Source organism: Boleophthalmus pectinirostris, unplaced genomic scaffold (assembly GCF_026225935.1).
Source record: "Boleophthalmus pectinirostris isolate CB_2022bp ecotype Guang Dong unplaced genomic scaffold, ASM2622593v1 HiC_scaffold_3, whole genome shotgun sequence".
NCBI lineage: Eukaryota > Metazoa > Chordata > Actinopteri > Gobiiformes > Gobiidae > Boleophthalmus > Boleophthalmus pectinirostris.
In genome coordinates this window covers 19172019-19197755 of record NW_026571299.1, presented here as the reverse complement: position 1 = coordinate 19197755, position 25737 = coordinate 19172019, and the positions used below count along the sequence as shown (strand labels likewise).

At 37.4% G+C, this 25737-nt stretch overlaps 1 protein-coding gene across 1 annotated transcript in view; it reads left to right on the top strand.

Annotated features, from left to right (window-relative positions):
* The first annotated feature begins 17483 nt into the window (after nucleotides 1–17483).
* The window catches only part of magi1b (membrane associated guanylate kinase, WW and PDZ domain containing 1b), a 154171-nt gene continuing 145917 nt past the window's right edge, over nucleotides 17484–25737 (top strand). Inside the window, 1 exon segment of the mRNA XM_055160545.1 lies at nucleotides 17484–18263. Within this exon segment, the coding sequence (XP_055016520.1) occupies nucleotides 17978–18263 (286 nt within the window). The 5' untranslated portion in view covers nucleotides 17484–17977.

Sequence of the window (25737 nt, the reverse complement as noted above, 5' to 3'; positions counted from 1 at the left end):
TTCTTTCAGTCTGCCCCAGGGCAGCTGTGGCTACAGTAGTAGCTTACCACTGTTGAGTGAATGAATAATGAACTGTAAAGAGCTTTGGGTATCTTGAAAGCCACTGTATAAATGCATAAATGTAATGATAAATTAACAACTAGTACTAATACTAATACCTTCTTCTTTTATGACAACCCTACTACTACAACTACTACAACTACTACTACTACAACTACTACAACTATTAAGACTATTACTACCACTACCACTACCTCCACAACCCTACTACAATAACAACAGCTACTACGCAACTACTACTACTACTACTACTACTACTACTACTACTACTACAACACTAATACTAATACTGCCACTACTTACCTCTTTTATCAAAACCCTACTACTACAACTAAACTACTACAACTGCTAGTACTACTGTTACACTAATACTAATACTGCCAATACCCACCTCTTTTATCACAACCCTACTACCTCAAATACTACAACTACTACTGCAACTACTATTACAATTATTATTACAACTACCACTACCTCTCCTACCACAACACTTAAACCAGCACCACAAACATCACTATAATATTAGAGGAACAAAGACTGCTAATACTCTCACTGTCTCTCAGGATAATGTGCTCTTATTGCTATAGTATCCTTTTATCCACCAAGGGAAAAAAGCTTTGCAAGTAATATTAAAATTATCAATAACCATGACAACACCTTAATAATTTACAGTATTGACCTTTCCTTGTCTCTGGCCAAAATACAGTAAGATAGAATTTTCCTGTGTATATGAGGGGATTTGTCACAGTAATGATTAAGAAAATTGTGGTCGTATTGGACCCCATGCACTTCAGATAACGTCTAGATTACCTAACAAAGCAAAATATAGCAGCTAATTCCCCCTAAGGCATGTGGGGGATGATTTGCTGATGCATAATTGTATTTTTCTGTTGAAAGATACAGGGAAAGACAAAAAAAAAAAAAGTATATATACAGTTCTTAAAGGTCCTATATTACAAAAAATTTACTCTTATGAGCTTTAAGTCATGTTAGAATATTATTTTCTCAAAAAACATAGCTGGAGTTGTGTTTTGTTTCATTCACACATATTTGAGTGATCCTTTATTATTAGTCTGTTTACATCTCCAATGCTCAAAATGCTCTGTTCCACCTTGTGATGTCATGAAGCAATAGTTTTCAAGTTAACTGCTTCCATTTACCTTCTGTTCAGTGAAGGTTCATGGAGTTTAAAAACACATGGAGCACTTCCTGTATTACCACATTACATCACAAGGTGGAACAGAGTGTTGAATGTATGAATGAAGCAAAAAACAAGTCCAGGTTTGTTTGTGATGAGGAAACAACATGATAACAGATCAGAAAGCAGTTTAATATGGGCGATTTAATGTTAAATACCCATAAAATTCCTATTGAGAGATTAGTATTTTTGTTGTGTAAGCGTGATGTCAGGTGATGGTAAAATTCTTCTGGAAGATTCCTGAGGCGATGATGAAAATTGTTATGTAAACTGTAATAGTTTCATAACACACCTCTGAGTAATTTGTTGTTATAGCGAACAAAAATGTCAAAATAATGACCTAAAGTTACAGACTTGTATGTTATATCAGACACATGCAATACAAAACGATGAGTGCAAAATCCATACTGAAACATTAGAAAATAGTTTGTCTGGATATATTGCTGTTGTGCCCTTGGGCAAAAGACTAAAGACAAACAAATGTTATTACGTAAAGTATTTATCTACGTATGAAAGTGTGGCAAACACCATCTTGTGTTCACATGCATGTCTCATATGATAATTACAATATACATGGTCTTAACAAAAAATTATCATAAGTCTATAACATAGTTTAAGCCTTTATGGTGCTACTACGATTAATAATCATTACCATATAAAAGAAAAAAAAAATAAGACAGATTATTTCCTGGTATTTAGAATCAAACTAATAGCCTTATAGAAACAGTTCCTCTGACTTCTTGTTCATAATTAGCCAGGCTGGCGCCACCTTGTGCCTCCACTCAATTTCATTTCTCGCTAGTAAGTAGGTCAGGAATCAGAAACCATTAAACGGTTTGCACAAACCCCAGAAGTGCGAAGAGCCATCTTCTTCTGTGTTGGCAACGATTCCTGAGATCGAGGATTTAAAGTCGGAACAAAGAGAATGTTTGGTCATTTCAAGTTGAAGTCTAATTCCTTTTAGATAATTGCAAGTATGTAAAGAACAGTGGGTGGGGATAGGGGGTAGGTGAAAACAGACATTTCCAGAGCACTGAAGCCTAAGGACAAGATAAAAACACAACAAAGAGTGAGCTAACGATGAGGAAACACTGATAAAACATGGTTCAAATCTTATAACAATTCTGTCTAGTATGTCCCCTTTAATTACACTGTCCCTGTGGTTAAATGGGCTGTTATTGGATGAAACATGACCCTTGACCTTAACTAGCAAAATGTAGCTTTGTTTCTTTATTTCAGAAAACCCAAAATGTATTCATCTCTTGGTTTGTATCAGATTTTTCCACATTATTCTTATTTCTTTTTAGTTGCAGTGTTTTGGACAGGCAAGTAGCATGAATGAATGGTGAAATGGCCTTAGCTGAGCCTCTGCTTTGAATTATTCCCCACTTCCTGAAAACCCAAATGAAACTCAATCCAGGGCTGACATCTATACGAGGAGCTTCAGAAAACAGAGGCACTCCCGGCCCCTCTCTAGCCCACAGGCAGGCCCTCTCTCTGGGGGTCAGCTCTCTCCTTCTCCCCTTACATCTCCTGGAGCTCTGTCAAGCCTTCAGTCAACCCAGCACTGGCACAAGGACCATTGTTACAGCGATGTAAAGAATCTATTAAATCATACCACAAACTTTGGGATGACTTACGGGCAAACTGTACTATAGCTACAAATATGACAAAAACACTGGATTTTCAAAGCATTTTTTTGAATTGTCACTGACTTGTCTAATTATAGAAGCAATGGTTTAGAAATAGAACTGTATTGTGTGTGTGTGGTTGTTTTTTTTTACAATCGTTTGAAAGCCATGTCAAGTGATGTAAGTGTGATAAAAATAAAAGTGTTTTTAGAGATCTTGGTGTATGGATCAATGCAATGTCTATTTGCCCAATGTTACAATTTGCATCCAGTTTATTCACACGTATAAATAAGTAGTGTGTTCTATTTATGTTGTTGTTGGTTTGGTTGTCACTAAATAATCCAAATGTAAAGTACACATGGATTTTTACCAAATACAGTACAACTATAAGTATAACAATGCACCAGAGCAAGTATAACAATGCACCAGAGCACTTAATGGATCTCCTGACACCGTATATTCCACCATGTGTACTCCGCTCTAGTGAGGAATCCCTTTTTGTGGCTAGGACCAATCTGACCACCAGAGGGGACAGGGCCTTTTCAGTTCATGCTCTTGTCTATGGAACTCACTGCCCCTTGAGCTCCAAAAAGTTTAATGTCTTGGCACCTTTAAAACCAACTAAAAACATTTTTATTCCTGCAAGCATTTGTTTGATCGTATCCTGTAGCATTTTTGGCAATTCTTTGTATTTGTATTTGTATTTCATTGTGTTTATTGCCTTAAATGTATTAGTTTTATTATGGGAGGTTTGTATATTTGTGTAACTTTTGTTTTGAAAAGTACTATACAAATACAATTTTATTATTATAATTTAATTAAAAGTGCTCTATGTAGGGCTTGAAAATAATACGATAATATTACGATTTTGCAATACATGCTGCATACAATAATCAATACATGGGAGATGCTACTCTGCAATATATCAGTATTTTTCTAACTAAACTACTAACTAAATACATTTTAACAACATTATTTCTTTTGTTAATCCACTATCTGTATAAACTTAAAGGGACAGTCTGGAATTTTGGACATAGGACCTCATTTCCTAGTGAGCCAGAGCGTTAAAAATGTGTGGAGACACTTTCTGAAATATCCCATCGAGTCCCTCTATTTGCAGAGGTCGCTGGTGCTAGGCTAGCGCATGTCAATGGCCATAGTTAGCCTGCCAATAAAAACAGTCTTCTCCACTCCACAAAGCACCTGAAGCAAAACAATTATTACACTAGACTGTCGATGTAAATGTCTGTGTCAATAGAATAATGTTTGAAATTAAACTAACCTTGCATCGCATGAATCCTTGCATGTTGAGGGACTATTTTCTCAGCAGCAGCAGAATTTTACTTTGCTGGTAAGATAGGTGCTAGGTGATATCAGTCCACCGCTGCCAAGCTTTCTATCAGGAAGTACAACTCACTGCTACTGCTGCTCAGACATAAATCCTTCAAATGTAAGGTTGACTTTACTTCTAAAATTACTCTATCAACACAGACATTCACATCAACAGTCTGGCGTAATAATAGATTTGCTTCGGGTGTTTTGTGGAGTGGGTAAGACAGCTTTTAGTTGCAGGCTAACTATTGCCATTGAGGTGCACAAGCCTAGCACCAGCGACTTCTGCAAATACAAGAACTGGATGGAATATTTTAAAAAAGTGTCTCCACAAATCTCCAACACTGTGGCTAACTTGGAAATGAGACCCTATGTCCACAATTCCAGACTGTCCCTTTAATTTGTTATACATGCATTTTAATAATCAAAACAGTAATTTGTCAAATGTATTTTCAAGCACTTGAAAATATTTAAGTGGTTGTCTTCCGGGTAAAAATCTCAAAAATGCACATAGAAATAGCACTCTGTCTGTCTCTTTAGAAAAGTTAAAAAGCCTTTATTGCACCTTGGCTATTAAGGTTAAAAATATAGAAAGCATGGCCTTCATCTGTCCTTGGTGAAAGCTATGTTGGCCGAAACTGCAAACTGTCTTTTCAAACTACCTTTGTGCTCAGTGCCTAGTTTTTTTGTTGTCTGATTTTCTATACGCATTTTTGAGATTTTAATTATCAGACAATCATTTATCCACCTCACACTGTTTGCATTATTTCAATATTTTGCACACTCCTAACACTGTGCAACTTTTGAGCCACCTTACTCCATGGAGATTCTAATATTTTTGCCTGGATGTCCCACATTATGACATTCTGTTTGCCAATCTTGTATTTATTCAACTGCAACTGTTTAAAAATACCATGAAAAACAAAGCCTATCCATATTGTGAGAGACGAGAGTTGAGAAATAAGCAAGTTTGAGGAAGTTTGGGGAAGTTTTTGTTTTTTTCCTGTGCACATTTTTAGTAAGAATTTCTCCATCCCCAAGTTAGTGAATCTTTAAGTTTTTTTTTTTGGTTTGTTTGTTTGCTTGTTTTTTGCAACCAGGCAGAAAAATTCAATGTGGTAAATTACAAAATGGGAATCAAAACCACATGAAACCTCTAGATACATAATCATACAAGCATTGTAGTATTGACAGGCTGGTCAGTAACATTCACTGTGTTATAATGATCTTATTTGAAACAGAAGACTACCCACTAACTCTATGTTTCTTTAATTTGAACTGACTTTGAGGACCTATATTGCACTATTTTCTGATCTATGTTTTAATGTTGTTTCTTCATGTTCATGTTCATGTTTCATTCACATGTTTAACACACAAATCCTGCATATTTAGGTTAATCTCTCAAATAGAAAACGCTCTGTTCCACCTTGTGATGTCATGTATTGATAAAGGAGGTGCATCAGTGTGTTTTTAAACTCCATTCACCTTCACTAGAATCATTTGGATCTACTGAACAAAAGGTAAACCATAGCTGAAAACTACCACTACATACCATCACAAGGTGGAATGTAGCATTGGAGATGTATGTTTAGGACTTGAGACTTGACTTGATAAAATGGACAAAGACTTGGGACTCGACTTGGACTTGAAGGTCATTGACTAGGGACTTGACTCGGACTTGAGGCCTGTGACTTGGGAAGACTCGAGAAGCACTTTTAAATCTGAATTCTCTCTATTCTAAGTGTAATGATTTACACTAAGATCTTGTCACAACATTTAAAAAGGAAAGATTACAACTTATATACTCTATAAATACTCATATATAAATATACTATGATTTTTTTTTAAAATTTAGTTTGAAATCATATAAATTGCAAAAATCTAACTTATATTTGGTACTTAAGACTTGAAATGACTTGAAGCTCAAAGCAGACAACTTGGACTTGACTTGGACTTATGGGCCACTGACTCAAGACTCAACTTGGACTTGCCTGTATTTGACTTGGGACTTGACTCTGACTTGCGGTAATTGACTTGAGACTTAATTGAGACTTGAAAAACAATGACTTGGTCCCACCTCTGGTATACAGACTAATAAATCAGGATTAACCAAACGTGTGAAAGAAACAAAACACAACTCTGGGTTTGTTTTTGATGAAGTAACAGCATTATAACATGGTTTAAATCTCACAAGAATCCATTTTGTGTAATATAGGACATTTAACGTGAATTACCATTGCCAGCACTCCTTCACTGTACAGACCTCATAGCTGCAGCCTTTTCCACAGTTACATAATAGCCACTCCTGTCTATGTCTATCTAAGTCTGCCTACTGTCAATATTTGCCTCTGTGCTGGTGCGGGTCCAAGTCTGTTGTGCCACTCCAAATATTATAAGGTGCTGTGTCTTCTAAATTTACTGTTGTGTGATATTGTTGTTACATAATGTTAATTCTTCGGATCTCGTGGGCCAAATGTTATCTTTCACAAAAGCCTATCTCAGCAAATTCAATCAAACAATCATTAAAAGTCTCATATTGAGCTATATTGTATCTATGTTATAATGTTGTTCCTCATCAAAAACCTGGAGTTGTGTTTTGTTTCATTCATACATGTTTAATACATAAACCCTGCATATTTAGGCTGTGATCTTCTCTCAAACAGAAAACACACAGTTTCACTTAAAACTCCAACTTCACTAGAAACATTTGGATAGTTTCAACTCTGGATTTGCCCATCTCTACTGAACTAAAGGTAAAAGGTAATTGTTGACGTAAAAACTACCGATTCATGACATCACAAGGTGCAACAGAGCATTTTGATCTTTGGAGATGTAGACAGACAAATAATACAGGATTACTCAAACATGTGTGAATGAAACTAAACACAACTCCACGTATGTTTTTAGTCTAACATAAATTAAAGCTCACAAGAGTAAATTTTGCATAATATAGGGCTTGAGACCCAAGTTTATGACAGTGGACCAGCCTCTCCACAGATCAGACTTGTAACTTTGTTTGGTCGATTGTCTATATTGCAATAACATCTCAAAGGAAAAACAAACGCAGCAGAAAAGTTACATATAGTGCACTTTTAAGCTTAAAATCATGCCAATGTTTGAAAAACCTTCAGGTCTGCAAAAAACAAACAAACGTCCGACCGCTCAGTTGACCCTGCAATGAAATTTCTAAACAACTGGAGCCTATTATCAACACCTCCTCCTATAGGCCTATAACAAAATGTCTTAGCAGCATGTTTCTATAAACTTTCCTCATCTGTATAGTGTTTTACTGTAGTTGTCAGCCACTGATTTTTACTCTTTTATGAGACTTTACACAGTTGTATCATTATTGGTTCCAGCTGCCTCAACATAAAGCGCTTTGTCCACTCCTGAACTGTGAGTAAGAGGGGAAAGCACCTGTCCTCCCCAGACAGTCCAGCCCATCCTCCTGAGGCCAGTCCTCTCCAAGCTCTAAACATTGGAAACTGGACATGTTCTTGTACTTTTAGTTAAAAAAATAAAGAGTGATAATTACGTTTGCACCTGAAGTCTTATATTACCTTTATTTAAGTCTTATATTACACTTTAAGCTGTCATAAAAAAAAAATAAATAAAAAAAATAAAAAATTTGACAATGTTTAGGTTCAAAACGGTTTTGTTTAGCTGTACCGCTTGTTTAGCTGTACCGCTGAGATCTTTTTATTCTGTACTCTTTTCTTTTACAGTTAATTACATATTTGTATTGTAAATTGTTAAAAGCACTTTGAATTATTTGTGTATGGATTGTGTTCTACAAATAGGCTAATTATCCAACTGGGCATGATAGAATAGCTCAGATTTCACAAGCATTCATTTGTGTTGGACTGTAACTGTAAACTGTAAATCTATATCTGTTTTCACATTTGGTCATTTGGTCGTTCTTTCTGGAAATATTCTAATGCTGATGTTCACTTAAGATTCTCATAGCATGTAAAAATATTTTGGATTGCAGTACATGACCTGTTGATACACAGTTTTCCATACATAGCATTTCTTTGTTTTGGCCTGCTTCCCAAAGGCACTACACTCCAAACACACAATATCTAAAAGAAGTAAAAAGACCTGAATCCCACGTTAATTTCAGCAGTTTTGACAGGTTTTATTGATTCGTTATTTCTTTTCTTTTTGTCTTATAGTTGTCTTATAGTTTACTTTTAAAGGCACACTGTGTAATATCTGGTGTGTCCGTCCCCCACATCTGCTTGTCTCCATGACGTTGTTGATTTACGACTGCTTTCCTGCTATGATCTACACTTGTTCTACTCATCTATCTCCATGGAGACAAGCAGGTAGCACCACCAGCCCAATTACAGGTCAGATCTGTGAAGAGGCGACATCACACACAGTAAAAATGCATGTTGTTTAAAATATTTTTGAGCAGTAAAAACTAAAAATAACAGCTAGATGATGCCAGAGTGTAGAACAGAACTAGCAAAGCAATAACATCTCCATGAAGATAAGCAGGTAGCAGAAAAAGTTGCATAGTGTAGCCATTTTCTTCTTGAAATTTGAAAAAAAAAATAACAATTTATCATCATCTTGACCAATCAAAACAATTATCATTCTTATCATTCTTGTAAAACTAAATCAAGGCTATGTTTATATGATGATGGTCTGAACAGAAGATGCAAATGTGGCGTCGTGTCTTCACTTTTGATTCCGCATTTAGACAAGCGTTTTCTGGAGGAAATGACGCAAAAGCATGTGGAATTCGATTGGGTATGCATGCCAGGCGGCTAGGTGGTGACACGAGGTGGTGATGTATGTGACGTAAATGCATACACGATGTGAGCAGATCGGACCAGAGTTTTGCGTCTTGGGCAGTGTAGACGGAAACGCTACGGTGGAGCGTATTCAACTTTTTCACTCTGAAGGGTGGTTTCAGATTTTTGCATTTTTAAGCCCCAAAAACACTGCCACCATCTAAACAAAAGGCACTTCCGATAAACTATTTTGTCATTTTTACCAGCAAGCGTTCTCGTGTAAACAGATCCCAAGATTATCCTGAATTCAAGTAGATTTCAGTTTCAGTTTTCCGCATTGTGTAACTTTTCTGGTAGAGGGCCGGTCATATGGTTTTCTCCAAGGAGATATTATTGCTTTGCCTGAAATGTTTCACAGTATGGCACTGAACTTTTCTATCTTCATGGAAACCAAACCAGACCAACTTAAAGGTCAGATCTGTGGAAAACCAACCTCACAGTCAGACTGCTTGTTTTTCTAGGTATTTTTAACCTATAAAACCATCTATAATTTGTTTAATGTCATACTGTGCAACATTCCAGGCAGAGCAATGTCATATCCATAGAAACAAGCAACCAAAAAGCTAGATAGTCCACCTTTCAAATGAGCTGCACATAAAAACAATATCTTAGCAGCAAGACCAGCTTTAAGAATGCCTGAGCTCTGAAGCGGTGTGTTCAGACATAAGCAGGATATCTTGCAGTGTCATGAAGCACATTCTCACTAAGAAGGGTTCTTTGATTTGTTCTAATCCTGCGCTGTAAAGTGACTTTCCCATGGGCTTGTGTTGTTGGTTAGACTCTGTGATCGTGCCCAGGAGCCAGGCAAGGTCAGGCAAACAAAGACACACCTGGACACAATGGTTGCCTTGTTGGCCACTGAGAGACAGATAGTTTCGGAGTTTCACCAATGGTTCAATTGCACATGAGTTTCGTCTGTAAGAATTTGGATATTTCTAAGCTGACTTAAAGGTGCATTGTGTAACTTTTCTGGTGGAAGGTCCGTCACCTGCTTGTTTCTATGGATATGTCACAGCTCTGCATGGAATGTTCCACAGTGTGACATTAAACAACTCTACCTTACATTTATTCAACTGTTCTAGGTTTTTTTTTTTTTTTTTAGATCAAAAACCTGTAATTTGGTCTGGTTTGGTCTCCATGAAGATAGAAAGATTTAATACCATACTGTGTAACATTCCAGACAAAGCAATAATATCATGAAAGAAAGAAGAAAAGTATCTGACGGATCCTCAACCAGAAAAGTTACACAATGCACATTTAAGAAAGAAGTTTGCTTTTTAATGACAATAAAACAAATAAATATGTAAAAAAAAAATAAATAATAAAAATTAATATAGACTTCCCCAAGGTGATTGAATTTCTTGTCTCCAACTCACACTTTTGTATAATAGGCCCTATACATTAACCAGGAAGACATTTGAAAAGATGCAATTACAACTTCTGGAGTAGTTACAGACACTGGGCTCGCCTAACATGGATCTATTAAAACCAAGACTGAGAAAATCCATTGAAGTAAATGACGTCAGTGGTAAAATGAAGACTGTGAACTTTGGAATCATCTTGAATTTGACTCCCTCATCTCTTCTAATTGCATGTCCCCAGTGCACTCGGAGTTGTGTGTCAATGGGGAAATGATGAAAACTAAGATATGGTTGTAATTGTTGATTAGTCGAACATAACAGAATACTACAATGACATGGAGATGAAGAAAACTGGGTCTGGGAAGTTGTAATCTCATCTTTCCAAACATCTTCCTGCTTTGTGACATAAGCATGAATAGAGCCTATCCCGTTGAATAAAGCATATTGTTTGTTTTTTTAAAGACATTGCTGGATTTGAGATCACTTCTATCTAATATGAGGCTTAATTGAAGGCTTTCCTGTTGTCTCTCCTGAGTTCATCTGGCTCCCCTTGGACACTGGCTGTGATGCCTGGGCTGCAGGACAAAGAGGAAAGACATTTTTGTCCTGAGGGCTGTTTCTCCCCTCGTCTCAAACTGCCCTGGTTTTTGCTGTTTTTCTTTGATGAACCCCCCAGTTGATTTGCACTGAGATCTTTCGGGTTTGTATTATTTACACTTACAAGAGGATGTACCAACACTATCCATTCCTTTGAGGATAGTGAGGCACAGATCTTCGCCAGAGAAAAGAATTAGTTTGAGAGGGAAGTAAAAGAGATTTTTGTTGGGAAAGACAATACATTTTTGAACAGAAATGGAGGGCTCAGACATCATCTCTCTCCTATTTGCAGCTCCATCCTAAATCAAAACAAAGAAAACAATAGTGATAGCCTGTATGCTCAAAGGCGTGAAAGCACCCATCAGGGACTTGAATGACTATGACAATATGATTCAGAAACTCTAAACAAGTAGGTGTGTTAGTTTCAGAGTAGTTGGTGCCTCCCTTCAGGCAGATATAAGGCAGTGTCCACCAGCAATTTGATCAGAAGTGAAGAAGCAGCTTGCCAAACATGTTAGGTCAAAAAACTTTTCTCCAGTTGACAGAATTGAATTTCTCCTTTATTTTAGGTTTGTATTACTTTTTATTCTTGTATTTTTACTGCTAAATGTGCTTTAAATAGCCCCTCGGTGATAAATAAAGATATACTGATTGAGTAATTGATTGATTCACAGCTCTCTAATATTTGAGACGGTGAGCAGGAAGTATGTTTTGTAGTATAGCAAGTTCAAGAGTCTAACCACTTCGAAGAATTTTGTTCTGAGTGTTATACTAAAAATGTAGCTGCTGGGAAAACTGGCTCTTGCCCCCATCTGGGTGCATGTTATCATCACATTGTAGAGTCTGAAAACAACGTATAAGGAGTGAACTCATAGGCTCCTGTGAAGTAAACAAATAATAATACATTTTTAATTCTAAATCCGCTGAATCTTTAAAACTGCCAGAGTAGTTTTATCGTTTTCATTATTAAAGCTAAAATAAAAGCCAATATTTGTAGCCTTTGAGACATTTGGTTGCTCAAGGCAAAATTCAGAAAGCATCCATCAGACAGCTCCAAACTTTTCTAATTTATTTTTTTGTGTTTGCTCACATTCTAAGACTTTTGGATACAGGTGGGTGGAGTATGGCGGACTATAGCAGGCTGGCAGAGCTCTGTGGAGAATTTTTGTTGTAGTGAATTATTCAGTTGCACTTAAACACATGACCTAACCCAGTCATACCACATCATCACTGAGAGTTAGCATCACCCTTCTCTGCACCTCTCTTCTCATGTCCATGTAACTTATACTGCCTGTCCATTTGGAACACATCTTAGTGGTTTTGAGAGTTTCCATAAAAACTCTATGGTATGCTTTGTGCAGTCTACTGTTTTTTTCTATAACAGTGTTTTTACAGTTCAATATCTGTGCACAAAAGTTTAGTTAATACAAATACATAACCAAAAAGTATATTAGATTACATATGTTTTCGTACTAATGTAAACTGCATGCTACAACTTTTTTTGCAAGAATCCAAGACACATTGAATCAGTAAAAGTAGAGAAATAAGGAGCAGCCAGTACAAAGGATTTTATAGAAGACAGACACATACGCGATTATGGAAGTTTATATCCAAAATTGTGTGTTTGGATGAACTGCACATGAACACAGAAATCATGACAAAATGTAATTTAACAAAAAACTAATGTATACAGAAAATGTATATACAGTAAACCGTAGCAATTACTTTTACTTTTTTGTTTTTGCATTGGTTTGCTTTAAAGCAGTTTTGTTTTTGCTCTTAAATTATAAATATACATATGTTTGAGCTACTATTTCCAAATTGCCCATCAGAATGATCAATTTTGCTGATATTAAAGGTGCACTCTGTTACTTTTTGAGGGGGAGGGGCTGTTATATGCTTGTAACCATGGACAAGATATTGCTTTGCCTAAAATGTTCCACAGTATTAAACATATATTACTTGCATGGTCACTTATCCGTAGCTCTGACCTGTAACTTGTCCTAGTAGCTTACTTGCTTGACTCCATGGAGATGTGCAGACAACTTTCCACTACAAAAGTTACGCAAAGCACTTTTAAGTCACAGTCTATCCCTGTTTAGAACTATTTGTTGAACAATCCTTGGTGCAGAATTGGAATTATCTCATCAGTGTCATGTGTTGCTACAGAAAATGCATGTACCCTTCAGATTGAATTTCTATAAATCAAAGTACAACCTATATGTACAGTACCCCAATTAAACACGCACATCTTTGCATACTAAATACCATCTTGTGTTGTTGTGCTTCATCAATGTCTTGGAGAAGCTTAGTGTTTGCAGCATTTTTTCCCCACATGGAGCCCAGCCAGCATCACAAATGTGCTGACGTGAATTTAGGCACTTAAATATGCTGAATATAGTGGATCACTCACTCAGCGCTTACCAGCCCTACAGAGCCTCAGTCAATACGGACGCTTCTGGATTATTCTTAACAATACAGTTTAAAGCCAATGCAAAACCCATCCTTTGTTAATGTAAGTTAATGTAAGGTCATAGAAGTTAATCGTGTATAAATGAAACAACTAAAACTGGCAGGCTTGTTTGATTAAATGAATAAATAAATACATACATACATACATAAATACATACATACATACATAAATACATACATACATGTTTTTCACATTCTCAGTATAAGTCATTCCTCATATGAAATTATATGAAAGCTCAGAAGCCCAGATCCTCCAGAATTTCCTCACTGAGCTGCAGAGGCTGAACTAGCAGTAATTATGGATGGTCTGCAGATGCTCGGGTTTATGCAATCCAAATGTCAAAAAAAAAAAGAGCAAAACTCATGTGAGGCTCATTCTACTTTCTAATTTGATAAGTAGCTTGAGAACCAGTGAGAGAGTAGGGGACACACATAGTTTATGTTTACAAAATCTACAATAAAAATAATTCAGACTGTCCCTTTATAGGAATCATACATTTGTATTTAAATAAAACATAATACTGAAACTGCATAGAGCCCCAGTGGTAATCAGACTACAGTTTGAGAAACACTGTGCTATAGATTACCTACTTCAGTAGTTCTCAAAGACATCAAGTATCACAAAAGAAAAGATTTGGCTTTTCAAGTACCTATATCTATGTACGTATATGACAGGATTATTCAAGAAGGACAAAAAAGTGGATAAAATGAACTCTAAATATTAAGTAGTTAAACCTACAACCTGAAGAGCTGCCCAGATATCACTTGAAGTAGCTTTTACCACAGTCTGACCTACTTCATTTTAGAACTTAGACAGTATTGACTGAATTCATGAACATCTTACATCGAGGGAAGGCCAGTAAAGCCCCAGCCACTCAGTCATGTGACATAAGAGCTCTCCACAGTCTTATAATCTGATGTCCCTTCTCTGCACCTCCATTCATTCTTTAATCTTTCAGAGGAACACTGAGCCGCGCATGGCTGATTTCTAACTAATGCTTTGTGGATATGATGATGAACGAGGCATTATCAGGGCACTCTGGGAAACTAGATTAATGTGACCTGCCTCATTTGCAGAGCCAGGATTGTACAGATGGGTGCACAGAGGTCAAAGGTCAGAGAATGGAGTTCACCAAAAGTTGTCATGGTAACAAAGGGCAAACAGTCACACAGGTTGCAGCTATGGAGATGTCTCGTGTTGGGACTATATATTTTGTAGCATATATTCAATATATCTGTGGAATTTTTCCTTTGTTTTTTTAAAGGGACAGAATTTTGGACATATGACCTCATTTTCTCGTTAGCCAGAGTGTTGGAGACATGTGGAGACACTTTTTTAAAATATTCCATCCAGTCCTTGTACTTGCAGAGGTCTCTGGTGCTAGGCTAGTGCATGTCAATGGCCATAGTTAACCTGTCACTAAATACAGTCTTACCCATTCCACAAAATACCCGAAGCAAATCTATTATTACACCAGACTGTTGATGTGAATGTCTGTGTTGATAGAATAATGTTTGAAATAAAACTAACCTTGCATCGCATGAATCGTCGAATGTTGAGGGACTATTTTCTCAGCAGCAGCGGAATTTTACCGTGTTTTGCCAGTAAGACAGGTGCTAGGTGATATCAGTCCGCCACTGCCAAACTTTCTATCAGGAAGTACAACTCGCTGCTGCTGCTCAGACATAAATCCTTCAAATGCAAGATTGGTTTTACTTCTAAAATTATTCTATCAACACAGACATTCACATCAACAGTCTGGAGTTATAATTGTTTTGCTTCAGGTGCTTTGCGGACTAGCCTAGCACCAGTGACCTCTGCAAATACAAGGACTGGATGGAATATTTTAAAAAGTGTCTCCACACTTCTCCAACACTCTGGCTAACTAGAAAATGAGGTCCGATGTCCAAAATTCCTGACTGTCACATGTTTTTCAATCATATGTTTACTCAGTAATCCACTCTTTAATGAATCACACGCAAACACTCCCCACCCACCCCCTCTTATTGCTCAGCCTCTGTCATGTCATAAGTGAGTGACAAGTGGATTTAACCAAACACAGTTAAATCCCAACAATTACAAAAAATATATGAACCATGAAAAAAAAAAAAAAAAAAAAAAAAAGCGATTTAAGCATGGCCTTCAGATAAATGTATTCTGTGGAACATTTCAGGCGAACAATAGCATCTCCATGGAAACAAGCAGATGGTGGACCCTTCACCATAGTATTTACATAGTGCACATTTAAATACCATTTGTGAATATATCTTTTATTCATTGTTGTTGTACGATATGTTTTTTTGTTTTTTGTTTTTTTTTGGAATGTAGCCCAGATAACACAATTATTTTCTTTGATTAGTTGTGTAGAAAGAGAAAGAATATTGATCTGTGGCTGTTTATAGAAATACACAAACTTCACAAATTCCTATAAGTGCCTCTAATAAATGAAGCTGTAACATCACAGTTGGACACACACACACAGATGAACAGATAATGAACGACAGAGGCCAAATTGTGGTGAAACAAGTTGAAGTAGCGTGCAAAGAGATCTGGACAAGCATAGTCTGATGGATACGTGTAAAAAGAATATGAAATGTGAGGCCAGCGGGTGCCTGTGTGTCTCCATGATTTGGGTGATGCTGTGTGACAGGAAGCTGGCAGACACGCTGGGTGACCCTCATCATTGGAGGTCAGAATGATCAGAGCAAAATAAGAAACAAGCATAAAACTTCATACATAGCAGCAGTATTAGCCGTGATTTTGCAAATGTGAAAAGGATGTTAGAAAGAAGAGACTACAAGCATTCAGAAAGCAGCACCATTTTCTAAAGCTATGGCATATCTTATAAGAAGTAAACAATGAATAAAAGATATATTCATTACTGACTTCATAAGCATGGTTCAGATACAAATGGTATTTAAATGTGCACTACGCAACTATTCTGGTGAAGGTTCATCATCTGCTTGATTTCCATGGAGATGTTATTGTTCACCTGAAATGTTCCACAGAATAAACATATATGTCTCCATCAGACAACGCCACATACCAAGTTACAGGTCAAATTTGTTTAGAGTCGAGCCTACTCACAGTAATATGCATGTATTTTAAGGTATATACAAGCATTTAATAAACCTTTAATTGAAAATGCATGATAAATAAGTTGAATGCCATACTGTGGAGCATTAGACAGAGCAATAAATAAAGCAAATAAATTCATTCTCCATGAAGACGAGCAGATGGCTGACCCCACACAATGAGTTACAAAGAGCACCTTTAAGGTGTTAACAAATTCTGATATAATATGGTTTATTTTGTAGCTCTGAACATGAGGAAAGAAAAAAAAAAACAAAAAAACAAAAACTATTTAAAATCATTACTGGATGACTAAAGGCTGAACCAAGTGGGAGGTTTTCCTGAACTTGTAAAACCAGAATAGCAGATCTGCGACACCGGAAGCATATGATTTCTTTCTTTCGTTTGTGATTGTGAATTGCCAGATTAAAAATGGATTTCAAATAAATGTATTGTACTACGGTTTATAAGAGACTTAATGCTGTGTTAGAAAGAACAAAATTTACTTAATAACCCTAATATTAGTCTAATTATAGACCAACCCATACAACTTTTGCAATCAATTATTATTATTGTAGCCTATTTTATAAAGTGTTAAAAACTCTTCATACATGTGGTCTTTGTCAACTGTTTATTGGCCTAATACTGGAAAAAGAACAAGGAAAGACCTTAACCACTTTGAAACAATACGCATGCGCTCATTGTAATTGTGCTGCATTCAAGAGCCTTTCGTAATCTCTACGCATGTTTGAAGATTTTTCTACTGCAATTTCACTGCTGTAAATCCGTTTTTAATAATTGGCTAGTAATACAGGAATGTCTGTAGTTTCTATTATATGTGGAGTGTTACATTAAATTATGTTTATGTCCTGGGAAAATACCAATGGACACCTCTATTCTATATAATATGTGGGTAAACTTGGGTGGATGTTACATTTTCCCATGGCACATGAAGTGCGCATGAACAGCAACACAGCCAACACATTTGAGCTGCAGAACGAGCACGGAGTAGTCAGATAAGTAGTAACCAACACGAGAGCGGTCTTCCTGCTGTGGGCAGAGGCACTCGGCGATAAAGTCGCTCTTGGTAAACGAGGAGGACAGCGTTTAGTCACTTTTTACGCAGAGGATACAGCAACACGCCAACACCTGAAGTGAGTTTGGGCAACAAGGGGAATTGCTGAGTGGATACGCTATATGAGTGGCACTGTAGCAGATATAAGATGACATCGATGAAGCAGAATTAAAGTGGACAATGATCCGAAGAGTGTAGAGAGCGCGTAAGGGGCCGTGGGGATGCCCTGAATTGTCCCACAGGAGAACCGTGGGCGCACTTATGCTTCTGTGGAGAGGAATAAAGTTTCTACTTATTCTTGGATTTACTGCTCTAAACACACTGCCGCAGTGAGTTTGTTTTATCATTTTGGCAGGGCCGCTTGAAACTGTTCATTATGGCCAAGAAAAGCCACTGGAGCTCCAGAGTGAACGAGTGCGCTGTGGGTAAAGATGCTCGTGGGGAGCTGAACGTAGCGCTGCGCGGCGGCGCGGAGCACGGGGAGTTTGCCTACATCGGTCCCGTGAACAACGCCGAGGTGATTTACCACTACGGGACTGTAGCTGAGGGAGAACTGCTTCTAGAAGTGGAAAACCTGTCTATTTCTGGATTACCGCTTTACGACGTACAGACGGTCATACGGAACTGCAAAGGTCCAGTCAGGTTAAAGACTGTCAGACAAGGTAAGAGTGTGAGAATGAGACACATGACACACTTTTCTATTTTTATTGGCCCACATGAAGTGTATTAATCCAATCTGAACTGTTTTACACTCACTTTTTCTAGACACGTTTTGTAGGCTTAGAAATCCTCCCTCTAGTTGTTACTGTAATTACTAAATGTTAGGCTTCAGTTCAGTCCACAGCTTTCACTGTGTGTGAACACGCCCTCCTGAAACTAGGGTTTTATTTAAAAACATCGCCACAACACTTGGGCATATGATCCTATCGCGTGTCCTCTGAAAATACCCACAAGAAAGGTGCCACCTGTCGCGTCATAGGGCACCAACCATACAGCTCTCACACCCTGTTTACACAAGCTGCACTTATCACTGCAAACAGGGCCACACAAAGCACAGCACACACACCAAGCCTTTCCAGTAGCCATGTCCTCCTGGTAGCACTGGAGCAGGTGTCATACTCTATAGATCAGAGTGGCTGCAGATATTCATGGGGTTATTCCTCTGTTGTTTAAATGAGCAGGTTTTCTAGAGAGACGTGATGGGTGGCAGTTTTGCAACACTTGGCCAGGACCTGTGCCAGCTACAGTCTGTCAGCAGTGTGTCTGGTCGGGGTAGTTTGTGGTCAGTTGCCCTCAGCGGGGCTCGATGGGTGACACTGAGGCACTGTGACATGCTCAGGCACTGCTGTTGAGCGCCAACAACTTCACACATCGACTCTTCAAGGACATTCTCACAATGATATCAAAGTCTGTGAATGCAGGGCTGGCAGCAACTTTAAACTATCTGGTTTAAACACGCACTTTAGTCTAGTGCAGTATTGTACTAGCAAATATGAACCATTTTAACCAAAGAATTTGTCTTTTAATATTTTTTTATTCACTGATATGAATGTTTTAGTTGGGCTGTCTTATTAGAAACTGGATACGGTAAGTTAAAGTGCCAAAATAAATAGGCTTATGTGTGGATGGTCATCTGATACAAAGTTGACACAGGTGGATGTGTGCTGAACAGAATACAATGACAAACAGGAAACTTGAACATAGGTTTAAAATTAGCTGTAGTTATCACAGCAGTCCACCTCTGTTAACAACATCCTGCCTCTTTACTACTCCCAGTCTGATTTGGGACAATAGCAGGAAAGCTCTCCTTACATTCAACCACGGAGAGGGTCCCACAGCCACCCGTCCTGTTTGGGAATGCTGCCTGTCACCCCATACCTTGTCCCGGGACCAGATTCCGTTTCAGTTTTTTTAATAATTCACACTGTCTGGGAATACCCCCCTCCCTAATCAGGTCTAATTGGAAAAATATGCCTGAACAAGGACCATCTGTAAAATCCAAGTGACCTAATTCTAGCCAGCCTATTTCTTGTTCTAATCAAGCAAGATGTGAGCATAGGTGCTGCTGCAGTCTTTGCCAGCAGCTTACAGTAGAAAAGTACAGGCCATTCATCAGTATGTCATGTACTGTATGCTATATAAACAGCCTATAAGACGGGAATGCTTACTTAAGTTTTATTCACCGCCAAACATAACTATTACAAGTCATCAGAGCTCCATATTGTCGTATCGCTGCTGGAGCTCTGGGGAAATTACCTTTGACCTTTTGGGGTTTATTGCAACATGTTTGATGCTTTGAAAAGATAACACAATAGTCTGACCCAGTAAACCACATACGCAATATAATATCTGCACTGTATGACATAATCAATGAGACAAAGAGAGATTACAACTGTGAAACTTGTGAATGATCTTGCGTTTGAGTGAGACTAGGAGTGGCTCAGTGCTTTGAGTGTTCGCCCATTAAACTAAAGACCAGCGGTTTCTTGCTTAGACCAGTAGCTTTATGCTTTATTATTTATAATTTACTGTCTTTTATTGTATTAATTTGTCACAGCACTTTGGAAACTCTCATGTTTATAAAATGTGCTATATACATAAAGTGGATTGGATTTTGTTGTTGTGTTATTGAGCAAGACACGTTACCCATCTTGTCTGTATTAAAGGGACAGTCTGGAATTTTTGACATAGGATCTAGTTTACTAGTGAGCCAGAGTGTTGGAGACGTGTGGAGACACTTTTTAAAATATTCCATCCAGTCCTTGTATTTGCAGAAGTTGCTGGTGCTAGGCTAGTGCATGTCAATGGCCATAGTTATCCTGCCACTAAAAACTGTCTTACCCACTCCACAAAGCACCCGAAGCAAATCTGTTATTACACCAGACTGTTGATGTGAATGTCAAGAGAATAATTTTAGAAGTAAAACCAACTTTGCATTTGATGGAGTTATGTTTGAGCAGCAGCAGCGAGTTGTACGTCCTTATAGAAAGCTTGACAGCGGTGGACTGATATATGAGAAAATAGTCCCTCAGCATGCAACGATTCATGTGATGCAATGTTAGTTTTTCATTTCAAACATTATTATAAACAAAACATTATTATATCGACACAGACATTTATCATTTATTATCTGGAGTAACAATCGATTTGCTCTGGGTGCTTTGTGGAGTTTATAAGACTGTTTTTAGAGTCAGGCAAACTATGGCCATTGACATGCGTTAGCCTAGCACCAGCGAAGAGAGCAAATACAAAGACTGGATGGAATATTTTAAAAAGTGTCTCCAACACTCTGGGCCTCATTTCCTAGTTAGCCAATGTCCAAAATTCTTGACTGTCCCTTTAATATGTGGAGCATGAGTGAGTGAGTATTGGTGGTTGGAGGGGCCGATGGCACAGTTGGTAGCCTAATTTTCTTCTGTCTACTAGAGGACTCCAAGTTTAGAGTTGCTGGGTAATGACTGCAGTCTTGTGCTCAGAGAACTGTGTATATTTTATACACAATAACGAATTTAATGAACAATACAATATTTAGGGTTTTATTGCTGTTTTTATTTCATTGTATTCCAGTTCAATGCAAAATCTTCTTATAACCATTTCACAGCAATTACCAGAGCATTTCCATCTTGAGTTCTGATGCAGACACATGACTCACTGTTGAATTAGTCTCTGTAAATATGTTAATTTGACCTTTTCATGTTTCAGATGATACCGTATAGTAAAAGTAGTGGTATAGTATAGTATTGACCGTACCATGCACCGTACAACCAGGGCTGCACAATAACTATGCACTGTATTGTGATAAAGATATAATTATGATACTCTTTAACATACTTTTTGGTCCAATAAGTTCAGTAAAAAAAAAAAAAAAAAAAAAGTTCATGCTTTTATTTACTAGTCAAACTGTTAAAACAAAACATGACAGAAAAAAACAAGGCTAAACCAAGTAGGACCTAATAAGGAAATTCATGGGTAAAATCAGACTTTTTGTCCATTTTACTTAAAAAAAAACAAAAATTTAGCAAAGTTGAGAACTTTGTGTTATATTTCTTGTCTTGCTATATTGACCATTGCATCATCCAGTATTGCAATATCAATATTTTTGCAGTACATCATGCAGCTCTAGTACAAATCTGAGCCTGGCCTTTACTCCTTTAGTCTTATCTCCATCTGCTTTGTGTCAATCTGATACTCTCAGTGGTAAACTTGTCTTCATAACATTTTGTGACAGCACTCTTAATGGCTCCATGCTGTCAGCTTTTCAAATCTCACACATGTAAATGGGTGATGACATATTTTATTGGCCCACCATTCTTTTTGCGTCAACCCAATGCGCTAGATCTTTTTCTCTCTCTTTCTTTCTCTCCAATGTACACAATGCATCATGGTTCTGATTGTGCCTTGAACAAAACCTGACCTTCTGTGCTCTGTAGGACTTGCGTAGAGACTGAATGTGGTAAAGGTCTCGTGTACTTGATCAAACAGATAAATATAAATGGCGCAGTAGTGGAATAGTTGATGGTACTCCCTGGGATATGTGCGTGGGGGGGTCAGTTGAGTATAGAGGAAGCATGGCCACTTTTATCAGCAAAAAAATCAAAAATCTCTCCATTTAGGGTATTCAAGGAAATTACACACACGATGACTATCGAGACCCAAAATATACTGTTCCAGCTTTCATATATTGAACGAGAAGCCTATGTAGTAATTATCGTGACAGGCCTACTATAAATGGATCCTGAGATTGAAAATAAAAAAAAACTTGCATCTTGGACCAGTTCATATAAAACTGTTTGTTGTTTTCCAGAGTTATAGCTCACTTACCTGCATTTGATCACCCTTATTCTTCACCGCACACTTTATAAGATCAACTCTCAGAAACAAGAGCTGAGAATTGCAGTGGTGATTAAGCAATGCCAAAACTGCAGAGATGTTTTTAAATGTACAAATAAAGTCATTGGTCTTCCACACAATCTATTAAAAAAATTCAGTTATATGAACAGTGTCCTTGTGGCACACTGAAAGGTTCGGTATGAATAACTCTAATGAATGGGTTGAATGTTTTTGTTGTTTCTGAATAGATCTCATCTCACAATTTTAATTTGATAACTCTATGTTCACAATACAGGAAATTCCACTTTCTTAAAGCTGCACTATGCAACTTTTTGTTTTGGGGGTCCTTCACCTGCTTGTTGCTATGGATATGCTATTACACTGGCTGAAATTTCCCACATTATGACATTAAACAGCTTTACCTTACATTTGTTCTGTTACAGCTGGTTTTATATCTCAAAAATGCCTTGAAAAACAGGTATTCTGACAGTGAGCGGGGTCGCCTATGCACAGATCTGACCTGTAATTTGGTCTGGTTTGGTCTCCGTGAAGATAGAAAGGTTTAATACCATACTGTGAAACATTCCAGACAAAGCAATAACATCTCATTGAAGAGAAGCATTTGAAGAACCATCTACCAGAAAAGTTACACAATGCACCTTTAACACTTGGACTTTGCTTTAATTCAGACATGTCCAAACTATGGCCCGGGGGCCAAATGGGGCCCTCAGACAAATTTTTTTGGCACTCAGACTTCCAGGTGAATTGGCCCAAATTACCTTGCATCAATAAAAAATATTTTTTACTGCAAGTTTTTTGAAAATCTACCTTGATAAAGCTAATATTTAATATTTAGTTTGTGGGTTTAAGGATCTTAGCATGAATAAAGACTGATGGCTCATTCTAACGTGTTAAACATGCACATATTTCAATTATTCACTGTACTGAGCATCAGTCTACAGCCCTCAATCGGCCCTCTGCTTCGTCTGTGTTTAGATATGTGGCCCTTGATGAAAAAAATTTGGACACCCCTGCTTCAATTCATCCATGCTTCGATATTTTATGCCACCATTTGCAGTCCAGTTAAAGTTAAAGCAGGTCTATGACTATGAATGGGGGTTAAATAAGGTTTGGTCACACTTGACATCTTCAGTTTCATACTTTAGCTTCGTAACTCAACACCACAAAGAGAGAAAGGGAGCCATTGCACTAGCTGTTGTGATTTGCGTATTGATTTGTATTGATTGTTATAAATTTTTTCTCAAACGTCTGTAAGAGACTGGAGATTTAAGTTTTCAAAGCACGTGTTTCTGTTTAGTGGAGGTTTAAAGAACAAATTTCAATTAAAATATTTTACGTTCCTGTGTTTTTCAACCTTGCTTTGTTGACATATTAAATGACCTATATTTGTTGATATGATATGGTCTTCACTTCCACAGACATTCGTTGTCATTACATCTAATCACCCTATAGTTTATCTTTCCTGATTGCGTCCATAAATCTATACTTGATGTTGTGCCTGTGGACATGTAAAGACTCTCTTCTCCATTCTCCAACGATCTCCATTCTTCACCTTAATTACGTTCTGGTGAAGGCCTCGGGCTCAGTTTACAGATCCCATTAATGTACAGCTTTGTTAGTGCACATTTGCCTTTGCACTACAAGATGGTTTGAGACCAGATTAAGAGGATTTAGTCCAAGTGTGTCTGTCAGCAGAATCTGGCTTCACAACAATACTTCAGCAAGCATACAGGAAAACCGGATAACCCGCGTCGTCCAATTTAAACTGATTTATCAAAATGCATGTAACAGTTAAAGATGCATTGTGTAACTTTTCTGGTGGAGGATCATTCAAATGCTGTATTAAATATTTTTTATCTTCATGGAGGTCAAAACAGACCAAGTTACATGTCAGATCTGTGGAGAGGCGACCACACTCACCGTCAGAAAGCCTGTTTTTCTCAGTATTTTTGAGCTGTAATTGAATCAATGTGAGGTAGATCTGTTTAATGTCACACTGTGGAACATTCCAGGCAGAGCAATGACATATCCATAGAAAAAAACAGGTGACGGATCTCCTAACAAAAAGTTATAGTGCACCTTTTTCGATTTTCCCAGATAGGCCTGTCACGACAACAAATTTTGAAGTACAACATACAGTATATTCTAGTGACACAGTAAATCCTAAGGCAGAATTACCCCCAAAAACTATTCTAAATGTATAACTGCAATAAAATACATAGCAGAATGAAATGTCAAAAAAAGAAAAATGTCATTTTGTATCTATAATGAGTCATAGAAGTTATTTATTAAATTCTCTAAGCTTAAATCTTATTGTAGAACAGAAAAATGTCAAAATAATTCTCCACTAGTACAAAGAAAAAGTACCCATGACAAATATTGACCCCCAAAAATGATTTTTCCAGCCAGCTTTTGTATATTGAAGGATAAGTCGATATAGTATTTATTGTGACAGGCCTACTCCCATATCCTAATAACACATCTGGAGAAGACTGTTTGTACTCTGATTTCTGCTGTCTGTAACCACGTAGTCTGATTACATTAGACACAGGGTAGGAGAGGCATTCATTTGCACACGATAAGAAACAGCCAGGAAAATTTTAGACATGTGTTTGGACGTGTAATCGCTCGTTTCATATCAGCAGCAATTTCAAACTATGAACCCCTTCACTATGTTAAAAGCAAATAACTTGTGAGTAACGCAATGCCTGTCTGATAATCAAATGTTTAAAGGGCCCATATAATGCTATTTTCAGATCTGTTACAATACAAGTTCTTCTCTCAAACAGGAAACGCAATGTACTACCTTGTGATGTCAAGTGGGTGTACAGGAAGTGCTCCACTGTGTTTTTAAACTCCTTATACCTTTATTAGAATCATTTTGATAATTTTTGATCATTTCAGCTCTGTAGACATGTGTGAATGAAACAAAACACAACTCCAGGTATGTTTTCGATGAGGTTACAACATTATAACCTGGCCAAAAGCTCACATTTTGCACAATATACATTACATTATCTTTGTTTGCCAAGAGTGGTTATATGTATGATAGCAGTATTTTAAAGCAATTATAGCTGCAAAGTTTCAGCGCTAATGCCAAACTACTATACACACCTGAATGCCTCATAGCCCCCCCTTCGCACTTATTCGGTTCTTTACCGTGTATGTAGACTGAGACAAGAATGATCTGGTTTATGGGTAAAGACGATTTGAATTAATGGGCTTATACAAACTTTACTGATCCACAAGGGAAATTATTTGGACACAGGAGCTCACACATCACAA